The 12,113-nt window shown below is 52.0% G+C and overlaps 1 protein-coding gene across 1 annotated transcript; it reads left to right on the forward strand.

Annotated features, from left to right (window-relative positions):
• The first annotated feature begins 1,994 nt into the window (after nucleotides 1–1,994).
• On the forward strand, nucleotides 1,995–12,113 carry FN3K (fructosamine 3 kinase). Its single transcript, XM_082442170.1, has 6 exons — nucleotides 1,995–2,417; nucleotides 4,654–4,805; nucleotides 5,740–5,831; nucleotides 6,206–6,288; nucleotides 10,641–10,763; nucleotides 11,669–12,113. The coding sequence occupies exons 1-6, from the start codon at nucleotides 2,277–2,279 to the stop codon at nucleotides 12,005–12,007; spliced, it is 930 nt and encodes a 309-aa protein (XP_082298296.1). The 5' UTR covers nucleotides 1,995–2,276; the 3' UTR covers nucleotides 12,008–12,113.

The raw sequence follows: 12,113 nt of genomic DNA on the forward strand, positions 1-12,113 counted from the left end.
CCCTTTTCTGAGCAGCGTTACACCCTCCCCACCCTCCTGAGACTCCCCCCCACACGGAGCAATGGGACACTTTTGGCCATGGGCTGTGTTTCCCTTCTCGGTGCCACCGGACTCGGTATTCACCGTAAGGATCTGAGTGAGCAGGAGAGTCGCTCCTCTGCACAGTGACCCCAGTACCTTGGCTGGTACTACCACCCCAATCCACACCCCCAGATACATTTCCTGAGAACTCCTGCAATAGCTGCCTGAGTTTTAGCTACAGTTGGGGCTGAGAGGTGCCTTCTGCACCTTTGCAGCCATCATTCTGGTTCTTGGGGAACCAGGAGACTGGCCGTAGTGGGGAAGGGGCTGCTTGGATGTGTCTGAGTCACATCTCCCAGTTGAGCTTCCTACCACAAACCAAAACTCAAATGCAGGCTTGGGAGGAGGGCAGGCTGGTTTGCAAAGTCAGAGTGCTCTCCTAGGCATGTGTCTTCATGCTGAGGATTCTGTCCTTGGACCCAGGGCTACTCAGATGGGAGCTGGGAGGCCTGGGGAGCAGCCCCAATTGCCTTGGTTCGGGACCAGTAAGATGGTGTGCCCCTGCCTGGCTGCCACCCAGCATGTTCACCCTACTTGGACAAACTGTGGCCACAGCCCAGAATGGGGCTCAGTCAAGACCAGCGTCTCCTGCAAGAAAGGGCAGGAGGGGGCAGAAGGGTGGAGCTCATGGACACCTGACCCCGGCAGCTTTGGGACTGGGTTTAGACCAAAGATTTGGAATTCCGAGAGAACAGAGAAAACAGGATGGAAATCATAAGGAAAGAGCTGAAGAAGCTGAAGGCAACTTCCCAGGGTTGGAGGACCCAAGTTTCCATCCTGAAATGGCCCACCTGTCCTGCCCAGAGGAGACTCATCTTGGGCACTTTCCTGGGGAATTGTCACATACCGGCAACAAAGAGAGGATCCAAAAGCCTCCAGAGAGAGAATAGTTTCCACACAGAGAATAAGAATCCAACTGGCTTCCAGCTTCTCAACAGCACAGGAGCTGGAAGGTGAGGCCACAGAGCCATCTCAGTGGTGCAAGAACAGCCTGCATTCCATACCCAGCAGGACTGCTCATCAAGAATAAAGACGTCTGCAGAAGTGCAGAGCTCATCTTTACTGTCACAGATCCCTTTTCAGGATGCAATAGGAGCTTGGGCTTCGCCAGACTGAGAGGGAGAGCTGGGAGGAGGGAGACTTGCGGGGGTCAGACCCTTCGTACAGATGCCAAACAGTCTCCTGCCCACCTGCTCTCGGCCATGCATGTGTGAGGGCATGTGTACATGCCTTTGTGCACATGGCACGTGTGTGTGTGTGTTTTCTTAATATTTATTTATTTATTTGGCTGCACTGGGTCTTAGTTGCAGCATGCAGGATCTTCATTACGGCATGTGGGATCTTTAGTTGTGGCATGCGGGATCTAGTTCCCTGACCAGGTATGGAACCTGGGCCCCCTGCATTGGGAGAGCAGAGTCTTAACCACTGGACCACCAGGGAAGTCCTGGCACATCTGTGCCAGGAAGCTCCCTTCCTGGGACAGCCAGCCTCTGTAATCAGGAGTCCCACTCCGGGTGTGGTCAGCTGCCTGGTATCAGAACCCCAAGAGCAGACTCTATCTCTGATGGGCACCAGGCGCCCTGACGAGCAAGCCCAGTGCCAGCAACCGGTGTCATCAGGCAGTGCCTGGGGCCTGGCAGGACGTGGTCAAGACCGCCAGCCTTCTGTGGACTGTGTGAGACCTAGCAAGGCCTGTGACCCGCATCCCAGGGACGGCAATCTCCCCTGGACCGTCCTGGGTATTGCTGGGTGGGAGGGCTCTGGGCCGAGGCCCAGAGAGCGTTCAGGGAGCCTGCGTACAAGGAGGTCAGGCCCTACAGGGCCCTGGTAAAGTCCCAGGCGGGTCCAGGCTCACTGACTGTGGACACACGGAAGGGCACCGCCCCCACGTCTGTCCCGCTATCAGAGAGCTCCGCCCTCCTCCCATAGCGCTGGGTCCGCCCGGCTTGGCCTACGGGGTGGGGGCGGCGAGCTCTTACCCGGCCTGACTGAACCCCCGCCCTCACCCTCCTGCGAGAGGAAGACCGGGAGGCCGGACACCCGGGCGCTGGGAGCCCTTAGGCCGCACAGACCGGGCGCCTCCACCACGGACAGCTGCCTCGGCAGCGGCGAGCTCGCGTCCGGGCTCGCTGTCTGCGCGGTCCCAGGTCCACCGTGTCCCCGTGTCTCCCGTCCCCCATCCCTCCCCCGGCCCCATGGAGCAGCTGCTGCGCGCGGAGCTGCGCACCGCGACCCTGCGCGCCTTCGGGAGCCCCGGGGCCGGCTGCATCAGCGAGGGACGCGCCTACGACACGGATGCCGGTCCCGTGTTCATCAAGGTCAACCGCAGGACTCTGGTGCGTGCCCCCCACCCCATCCCATCCCACCCCACCCCACCCCACCCCTCCCTGCGGCCTGAGCCTGCCCCGGGAGCTGGAGGGGAGAAGGGGTTGAGGGTGGGGGAGGGCTGGAAGGAAGCGGGGGAGGAGAGGAGGGTGGCGAGGGGGCTCAGACGCTCAGGGGCTCAGGGAGAGGCAGCGCCGTGGTCTGGTCCTGGGCCAGGCCTGGCAGTCACAGCCCCGGGGTCAGCTTGCGGCCTTGCAGAGGCTCAAGCGATTTCTGTGGGATTCCGAGGTTTTGTCTGCTGCGGGATTAATTTACTTCCTTTTGCCTGGATGCACAGGAGTTTTTGGTGTCTGTTTTAATTTCTCAACCATTCAAGCATGGGGGGTGGTGAAGCTTGGGGTCCTGGGCTGCTTCTGCCACTCCCCTGGGGCTCAGCTCTGGGCTCCGCTCCCCACAGCCCCTGGGTCCTCCCCGGCAGATGCAAGGAGGAAGGAAGAACCCTTGCCCGACACAGAGGGCCAGGCTTCTGCTCCTCCTACTCACAGGCCATGCTTGTGTTTGGACCTGGTTTCCATCGCCTGCTTAAAATATTGCTGTTAAATATACATGGAAAATAGTAACACTTTACAGATGGAGAAAACTGACCACAGTGTGTGCACCTCAGATGCTGAGGATGGCGCTCCCTTGGCCCTGGTGGGCAGCTCCAAGGAGGCCCCTGGTGCTCTGTGGGCCAGGCCCCTTTGAGATGCGGCAGTGGGGAGGGGGTGTTGGCTGTGGGCTGGAGAAAATCCCAGAGTGACCCCTCCAGTCCCCCTGCAGCACTGCCAACGTTTAGGATGGACAATGGGTCAGCACTGGTCCGGCATCCCTGCTCTGTTGGCACCAGGAACTGTTAAAGAATCTGGTTTCAGTACCCAAATCCCTCAAAACAATAAGGCCTGCCCACTGGGAAGCAGTATTGGGTTCAGGGTTCACGGTGGCCCTGGAAACTTCGCAGCTGGTTCCTGAAAGCTCTTCCAGGCTGGGATCCCAGTTTTCAGCCTTGAAATCTTCAGTGCTGGCACACAGTAGGTGATCAATCAACACACGAGAACAGGTGATAGGTGAGGCCCTCAGGATGTAAGCAATCTGGAGCCCAGGTGTCCTCTTCCCCTGTACGTTTGGGGTCTCACCCTGGGAGCATGGCTGGGGGTCACTGGACACCCCGCTCCATGATTCTAGGTGTGGATTGGCAGTTAGGAGGACACCTTGCACGTTCTCCCCTCAGGTCCTTGAATTAAAGGTTGGAATTCTTTTCCTGTGTGGAAATAGATGCTTTGATCTTGTTCACAAAGGTTAGTTCTATAGCCAGAGGTATTCGCAAACCATATTAACAAACACATTTTTAACCCAGATATCGTGTACCTAAGGTGAGAGTTCACCTAATTTAAAATTGGGATATTTGTACAAAATGTTTTAGAAGTAGGAAGACCCCTGGGTCCCAGTGGAGGCTGTTCCGCTGCCCTGGGGAGTGGCTGTCTTCTTCTTGGGTGGGGTGCATGGCTCCTTCCCAGCCTCCAGGCCCTGGTGGGTGCTTGCCTCTGGGGACCGGCCCTGGACCCCCCAGCCCCTGCCTTCCCCCGCCCCAAGTGTGTGCCCCAGTCACTTTGGCATGCCCCCCATGCTGCCCCTCATTTGCTGTAAGTGCTCAAGGCATCGTGGGGGCAGGTAACCTGGAAGGGGACCCAGGCGCAGCCCCATACCCTCCACTAACCTGCACTTCAAGGCACCCCACCAGCACCCCCATGGCACCCTGTGGCACCCCACAGCACCCCACTATACCCCCAGCACTCTCATGGTCTACTACAACACCCCATAGCACTCCCACCACCCCACAGTACCTTCATGGCACTCCCAGCACCTCCCAGCACCCCCATGGCACTCCTAGCACCCGAAGGTTTCCCCAGCACCCCCAGAACCCCACCCCACCATGGCTTGTGCTTCCTTACCTCTCAGAGCAAGCGCTTGGTGCAGGCCTCAGTATCCTGTCCACCCTAAGCTCTCGGTGCAGCCCCTTCCTATCCAAAGGGGGCCACATTGCGTCCCACCCTCTGGGGGCGGATGCCTTGCTCCCCAGCCAGTTTTCAGCAACTGGAGGTCCTGGGTACTTGCGATCCCACATGGTGGCTTCTGTCCAGGGCTGTGAGCCTCAGCCTGGCTGCATAGCCCCTGCTGGCGTCGGAGTTCACGGCCGTGTTCTGGACGCAGGCCCGGCAGATGTTTGAGGGGGAGATGGCGAGCCTGGAGGCTCTTCGGAGCACCGGCCTGGTGCGGGCGCCTCAGCCTATCAAGGTGATTGACCTGCCTGGAGGTGGGGCTGCCTTTGTGATGGAGCATCTGAAGATGAGGGGCCTGAGCAGGTGAGAGAGAGAGAGAGAGAGAGAGAGAGAGAGAGAGAGAGAGAGAGAGTATGTGTGTGTGTGTGTGTGTGTGTGTGTGTGTGTGTGTGTGGGTATGTGTGTGTGTATATATGTGTGTGTGTGAGAGAGAGAGAGAGAGAGAGAGAGAGACAGGGAGACAGAGAGAGAGACAGAGAGGAAGACAGAGACAGAGAGAGGGAGACGAGAGAGAGGGGGAGCAGCCTCTTGCTGAGCTGCCCATATAACTCCGTGCAGGGAGCAGAGGCAGGGCCAAGAACCACACCTGCCATCCCTGATGGAGACAGGAGCTCTTGCTTTCCATGCAGGGTCAGTTTGAGGTTAGTTTGGCTCCACAAAGCTGTGCCAGATAAGCGTGTTTGAACCATCCATTGCTTTGTGCTCAGAGGGCACCCGTGCCAGCTCAGTTTGGGCAGTGAGGTCTGATCTAGAAATTATCTGAAGTCCTTAATTTTTTTTCTAATTATTAAAGTTATGTATATTCATTGTTTAAAAAATGGTGGAAGACGCAAACTCATGTAAAGAAAACTAAAGGCACCCGTCATCCCAGAAGCAGGGAGCAGTCACTGCTACATTTTGGTGTGTGATTATCACCCCAGTCTTTTTCTTATATGTGATTTACATTTGCTTTTACAAAAATTGGGAGCCTTTTTTTTTTTTTTTTTCTACTTAACATTACTTTTTCCCTTGATTTGTCCCTTAATTCCCAGTACCTCCGTGGGCTTCAACAGAAGCCTACCCCTCTTGGTGATTTTATACTATTTTGTTTTTTGGAGGTCATTGCCTACAGTTCATTTTTTTCAGTTTTTAAAGAACAGAGAGTAGTTTTTAAGGTATTTAAAACATTTCTCAAAACGGAACATGCTAGCTGGTTGTTGTTTCTTATTTTAATTGGCTGCATTTCTTCTTTCCTCAGTCAGGCATCAAAACTAGGAGACCAGATGGCAGATTTGCACCTTTACAACCAGAAGCTCAGGGAGAAGTTGAGGGAGGAGGAGAACAGAGTGGGTATGTTCAGACTGCTGTTGTGCACCCTTGACCTGGGTGCATCTACCCTGGGTTGGTGCTCAGGGGGGACATTTCAGTAATGGGTTGGGTTGCACACCACCTGCCTGTAGACTGCAGTGTGAAACAAGAGATTGTTAAATAAGAATTTTGATCATAAGCTAGTAGAATCAGCTCATGGCCCCTTTTATATCCAGCTCTGCTGTCCAGTGTGCTTGAGATAGGCGTGTCCTTGCTGGTCCATGTGTGGACCAATTGCTACCACGTGTAGTACATCCTCAGCCACGCATGTTCCAGCAGTGTAGCCCAGGCCCATCCTGATGCTCTGCTGAGGTCTGACGTTTAAGAGAATGACAAGTGGCACTTTCTGTTGACAGGCCAGAGGGCTGAGGGTGCCGGGCCCCAATATGTGACCAAGTTCGGCTTCCACACGGTGACGTGCTGCGGCTTCATCCCACAGGTGAGTGCCTGGGGGAGGATGCTTCTGCTTAGTTCCTGATGCCCCAATGCTGGCCACCCCACCCCTTGTGTGTGACAGAGTGCCAGTCTGCTGGGCACCAGCAAGTCTGACTATCTGATTTCTGAAAGCAGAGTGTGAGCTGTGATAAGTGGGCTGGGGAGAGTAGATGTCGAGGTTCACTGAGCAGAGCTCAGAGGAGGTGGGGAGCTGTGGGGCAGGTAGAAGAGCATTCTGAGCAGAGGAAACAGCAGGTGCAAGGGCCATATCACAGGAAGGCATGTGCTAAGTGTGGAGGACGGAAGTGGGTGGGGGTAAGGCAGCATTAGAGGTCAGGGACTAAGTCCTGGTCACTCAGCCCCTCTCCTGGGGCCTTTAAAAATTATTAGTACTATTGAAAAAAAACTATTAGTACTATTGAGATGTAATTCAGTGACATAAATGTCACTTTTAAAGTGTACAGTTTAGTGATTTTTAGTATATTCACAGTGTTATGCAGACATCACCACTGTCTGACTCCAAAACATTTTCATCACCCCAAAGAGAAACCACATACCCATTAGTAGTCACTCCCTATTATCCCGCCCTCAGTCACTGGCAACCATGAATCTCTGTCTTTAGGATTTGCCTATTCTGGACATTTCGTATAAATGGAATCATATTGTACAATAGATATACTTTTATGTCTCCCTGGTGTGGGCAGAGGGCCTGTTCTTCCAGGCGGAGGTCACTAGGGGTAAGATCCTTATGAAGCTGGAGGCAGATTTAGGGATCTTAGTCAAGGGGTAGCCCTCACATCTGGGGTCCCTAGAACTGTACCTGGTGGTTTACCAGGCTTGTTAAGACCCCATGAATCTCTGCTGAAGCCAGCTACCCTGGGGGTTACACACCTGTCTGGACCTAGTGACCAGCACGATAGTGTGGTCCCAGGCCAGTATGGCCAAATGTGGCTTGTTATCCTGCTTCAGATGTTGAGTTTAAGAGCTACGGGTCTACAGAGATTTGGTTGACCTCACACAGTGGCTTTTCAAGAACTGAGGAATGAACTTGTACACAGAACCCTGATGTGTGAAGCAGGTGAGGATGGGGCTGGCCTGTTAGGGACACAGGCAGCCCCCGAGTGTCCCTTCAGAGTCCAGGATCAGTGAACCAACCTAGTTTAGCTGCAGCCCGGCCAGGAAGGGGCAGGAAACCTGGGAGGACACCTGGTCCCCCTCCTTGTGCTGTGACAGGATGGTACTGGATGTAGTGTCCGACGGACATAGCCTGGATGGACCAGCCTGAAGTTTCAGGAGGCTCCCTGCTCCTTGGGAGGACTGAGTGGGCCCTTAGGGGCTGCAGCCATTCATGGGGCAACCCTGAATGGTGGCACCTAGTGAGCTGAGTCCCGTTGGGGCCATTGGCTCGGTCAGAGGACTGACACAGTTTGTTTGCTGCCGTGTCTGACTCAACTCCCCAGTTGCCATCGCAACACCAGGAGGCGGGTTGCCATTGACCCATTTTATAGATGAGGAAAATGATGTGCAGAGAAGCCAGGTGGTGCCTGAGTCATGCAGCTGGTAAGCGCAGGGGCCAGGGTTTGGCCCTGTCTGGCTTCAGAGCATAGGCCCTGACCGCCACACATCCTGACCCACCTGGTCCAGGTGAAAGCTGGGTCCTCCCACCAGCTATGCACCCAGGCGGCCCCGCCTTTGGTAGCTCAGGGGAAGGTCATGTCTTTTCGTGGGTGAGGGGATCACGGCCCATTGGTTCAGGTGGAGGGCTAGCCAGTGCTGGTCTCCAGCTCCAAACACACAGTCTATGTCTTCATGACCTGGTCATCTAGGAGGTAGACCGAGGCTGGGACACTAGGGGCCTGGGCAGGCGGATGGGGCACGAGGGCATGCCATCCCATACGCCTCAGGCTGTTTGGGGAGGGGGCCTCCCGCCTTCTCTTGAGGTGCACCTAGCACCAAGGGGGTGAACCCAGGGCCTCAGCCACCACAGCCCTCTGCACAGGGAGTCTCCCTGCTGAGGATGCTGACCAGAGATGCATGCTCTCCAGAAAGTTCCTCCCTTAAGGAATTTCACAAAGTAACCCTTGTATAAAATAAGCTTTGCATCTTTTTTTTTTTTAAACAACTCTATTAAGGTATAATTGACATAAAATAAACTGCACCTATTTAAAAAGTACAGTTTGGTAAGTTTTGACACATGTATGCGCCTGTGAACCGCTAACCGCAGTCAGGTCAATGAGTATATCCATCACCAAAAAAAGTGTCCTCCTGCCCTTTTGTAATGTTTTCCTCCTGCCCTTCCCTGCCCCTGGCAACTGCTGATCTGTTTTCTATCACCATAGATAGGTTTGCATTTTGTGTAATTTAATATAAATGGAATCATATGGTGTGTACTCCTTTTTGTCTGGCTTCTTTCACTTAGCACAAACATTTTGATATTCATCCATGTTGTTGCCTGTGTCAAAAGTCCATTCCATTGTACGATAAACCACAGTATGTTTATCCATTCACCTGTTGATGGACATCTGAGTTGTTTCCGGGTTTTGCTTTCACAAATAAAGCCGCTATGAACCTTCATGTGCAAGAGTTTGTGTGGACAAATGCTTCCACTTATATTGGGTAAATACCTAGGAGCCAATGACTAGGTCAAATGTAGGCTTATATTTAACTTTTTAAGAAACTACCAAAATATTTTCCGAAGTGGTTATACCATTTTACATTCACACCGTCAGTGTATGAGCGTTCCAGGTCCTCGGCATCCTCGCATACTTGGTATTTTCCTTTTTCTAAAATTGTAGCCATCCTAGTGATTGTGAGGCATCTCAGTGAGGTTCTATTTTCCCTGATGACTAAGGATGTGGAGCATCTATCTATTCATGTGCTTATTTGCCATATATTAGGGACATAATTGTTTAGGATTATTACATCTTCCTCATCAGTTGACTTCCTTTCCATAGTGAGATGACTTTCTTTATACTTGGTGATATTCTTTGCTCTGAAATTTACTTCCATATTAATATAGCTACTCCAGCTTTCTTTTGACTAGTGTTAGCATGATTTATCTTTTTTATCCTTTTAACCTGTTTCTGTTTTTATGTATAAAGTGCATTTCTTGTACACAGCTTATAATTTGGTTAAAAAATATAATTGGGTTAAAAATAATTGCTTTAAAAAAAATAATTGCTTTATTTTTCTAACCTGTTGATCTCTGTCATTTAACTGGGGTGTTTAGACACATTTAATGTACTTATTGATATGGTTAGGTTTGGAACTGTTATTTCTTTTTTATTTGTCTTATCTGTTCTCTGCTCCCCTTTTACTCTTTTTTCTTTATTGTTGTTGTTTTTATAAATTTATTTATTTATTTATTTTTTTGTGCATTGGGTCTTCGTTGTAGGGTCTTCATTGCTAAGCGCGGGCTTTCTCTAGTTGCCGCGAGCGGGGGCTACTCTTCGTTGCGATGCGCGGGCTTCTCATTGCGGTGGCTTCTCTTGTTGCAGAGCTTGGGCTCTAGGCGCGTGGGCTTCAGTAGTTGTGGCACATGGGCTCAGTAGTTGTGGCTCGTGGGCTCTAGAGCACAGGCTCAGTAGTTGTGGCACATGGGCTTAGTTGCTCCGCGGCATGTGGGATCTTCCCGGACCAGGGCTCGAACCCGTGTTCCCTGCACTGGCAGGTGGATTCTTAACTGCTGCACCACCAGGGAAGTCCCACCTTTTATTCTTTATGCTCTCTTTCAAATTAACTTTTAATGTACTTATTGATATGGTTAGGTTTGGAACTGTTGTCATTTCTTTTTTATTTGTCTTCTCTGTTCTTTGCTCCCCTTTTATTCTTTATCTCTCTTTTGAATTAACTAAGTATTTTTTAAAAATTTATTTACTTATTTATTTTTGGCTGCGTTGGGTCCTCGTTGCTGTGCGCGCAGGCCTTCTCCAGCTGTGGAGAGCAGGGGCCTCTCTTCGTTGCGGCACACAGGCCTCCCACTGTGGCGGCTTCTCCTGTTGGGAAGCACGGGCTCCAGGTGTGTGGGCTTCAGTAGTTGTGGCTTGCGGGCTCTAGAGCGCAGGCTCAGCAGCTGTGGCGCATGGGCCCAGCTGTACCGCGGCACGCGGGATCCTCCCGGACCAGGGCCCAAACCCGTGTCCCCTACATTGGCGGGCAGATTTCTAACCACTGCGCCACCAGGGAAGTCCCTAAGTAAGTATTTTTAATGATTCCATCTTATCTCCCTTGTTGGACACCGATAACATTTGCTGTGCTCTTTTAGTGGTCGCTTTAGGGTTTAGGCGGATGCCATGCATAACTCTGTCCTGTGACCACCAGCTGCAGCACCAGCCCCTCCTTTCCCTTGTTGCTCAGGTGAACGACTGGCAGGATGACTGGCCAACCTTCTTCACCCAGCACCGGCTCCAAGCACAGCTGGACCTCATTGAGAAGGACTATGCTGACCGAGAGGCACGAGAACTGTGGTCACAGCTACAGGTGGGCACAGCAATTATCCTCTGGGAGAGGGGCTGTTCTCTTATGAGCCTCCCACATTTGTGTGGGACCCCCTGCTAGAACAGAGCCAGAGTGGGGACTGCTGAGCCTGGAGCAGAGCTGGCCTAGTCGTGGACCCATAAGTATCCTGACTATTGGCTTGATGGGGAAACTGAGATGGGGATGGGACCTGAGGGCATACTTGACCCCTGAGTGCACCTCTCACCTGCTTGGTCACCAGGTACTTAACCTCAAACTTTGCTCATGTGAAATGTAGGTGTTTGGCTTGTAAATGGTGGCATTTACTATTACTTTCTTGTCCATTCTTATGCTGTTTTTTTCACCAAGGCACAAAAACGTCTTACCTCTTAGAGCAGGTGTGGGTAGCAGGTGTGGGTAGCACTTTGAAACCAGAGTGATTGGTTTCAAAATGTAACTCTCAAAATGTTAAAAACAGAACTCGCATATCAGTCTATCAGCATGCATCAAAGAAATTTTATTTAACTCATTGCTGAAGTAATCAGGCTACAAAAGAGGTGCAGATATATATGTGCTGTGAAATAAAAGAATAGCGCAGAAAGTTTGCTAAGTTACATACAAAAAGACTCCACTCAGGTTATACAGTTCATATTCTACATGACAATAAAACCATAACCTCTGAGGTTCTCTACTCTATTGTATGGAAATCATTAATATTGTAGCGCTTCTGGACCTAAATTAGTAGTAAATACTAAGACAAAATTACATTTCCCTGGAGTCAGAGGATCCTTATCCCTGGGCTTGGTACAAAGTGGTGGTTGGACCCTGAGCAAACACAAGGTCGTTTTTGCCTTATTTCCAAGTACTGGATGAGGAGACGGTGGCTCCCAGGCCTGTGATAACTCTGTGTACAATAATTATTTTCTTAGGTGAAGATCCCAGATTTGTTTTGTGGCCTAGAAATTGTCCCCGCCCTTCTTCATGGGGATCTCTGGTCAGGAAATGTGGCAGAGGACGACACCGGCCCCATTATTTACGACCCGGCCTCCTTCTACGGTCATTCTGAGTTTGAACTGGCGATTGCTTTGATGTTCGGGGGGTTTCCCAGGCCCTTCTTCACCGCCTACCACCGGAAGGTCCCCAAGGCTCCAGGGTTTGACAGGCGGCTGCTGCTCTATCAGCTCTTTAACTACCTGAACCACTGGAACCACTTCGGGAAGCAGTACAGGAGCCCATCCCTGGGCACCATGAGGAAGCTTCTCAAGTAGCAGCCCGCCTGTGTCCCCTGCCCAGCTGCTTGCCAAACGACCAGGGCGGCAGCACCAGAGGCGGCTTCAGAGATGAATAAAGCCCATGGTGGTTTCAGGGATGGAA

This window comes from Balaenoptera physalus (assembly GCF_965194825.1).
Source record: "Balaenoptera physalus genome assembly, chromosome: 20".
In the NCBI taxonomy this organism is placed as follows: Eukaryota; Metazoa; Chordata; class Mammalia; order Artiodactyla; family Balaenopteridae; genus Balaenoptera; species Balaenoptera physalus.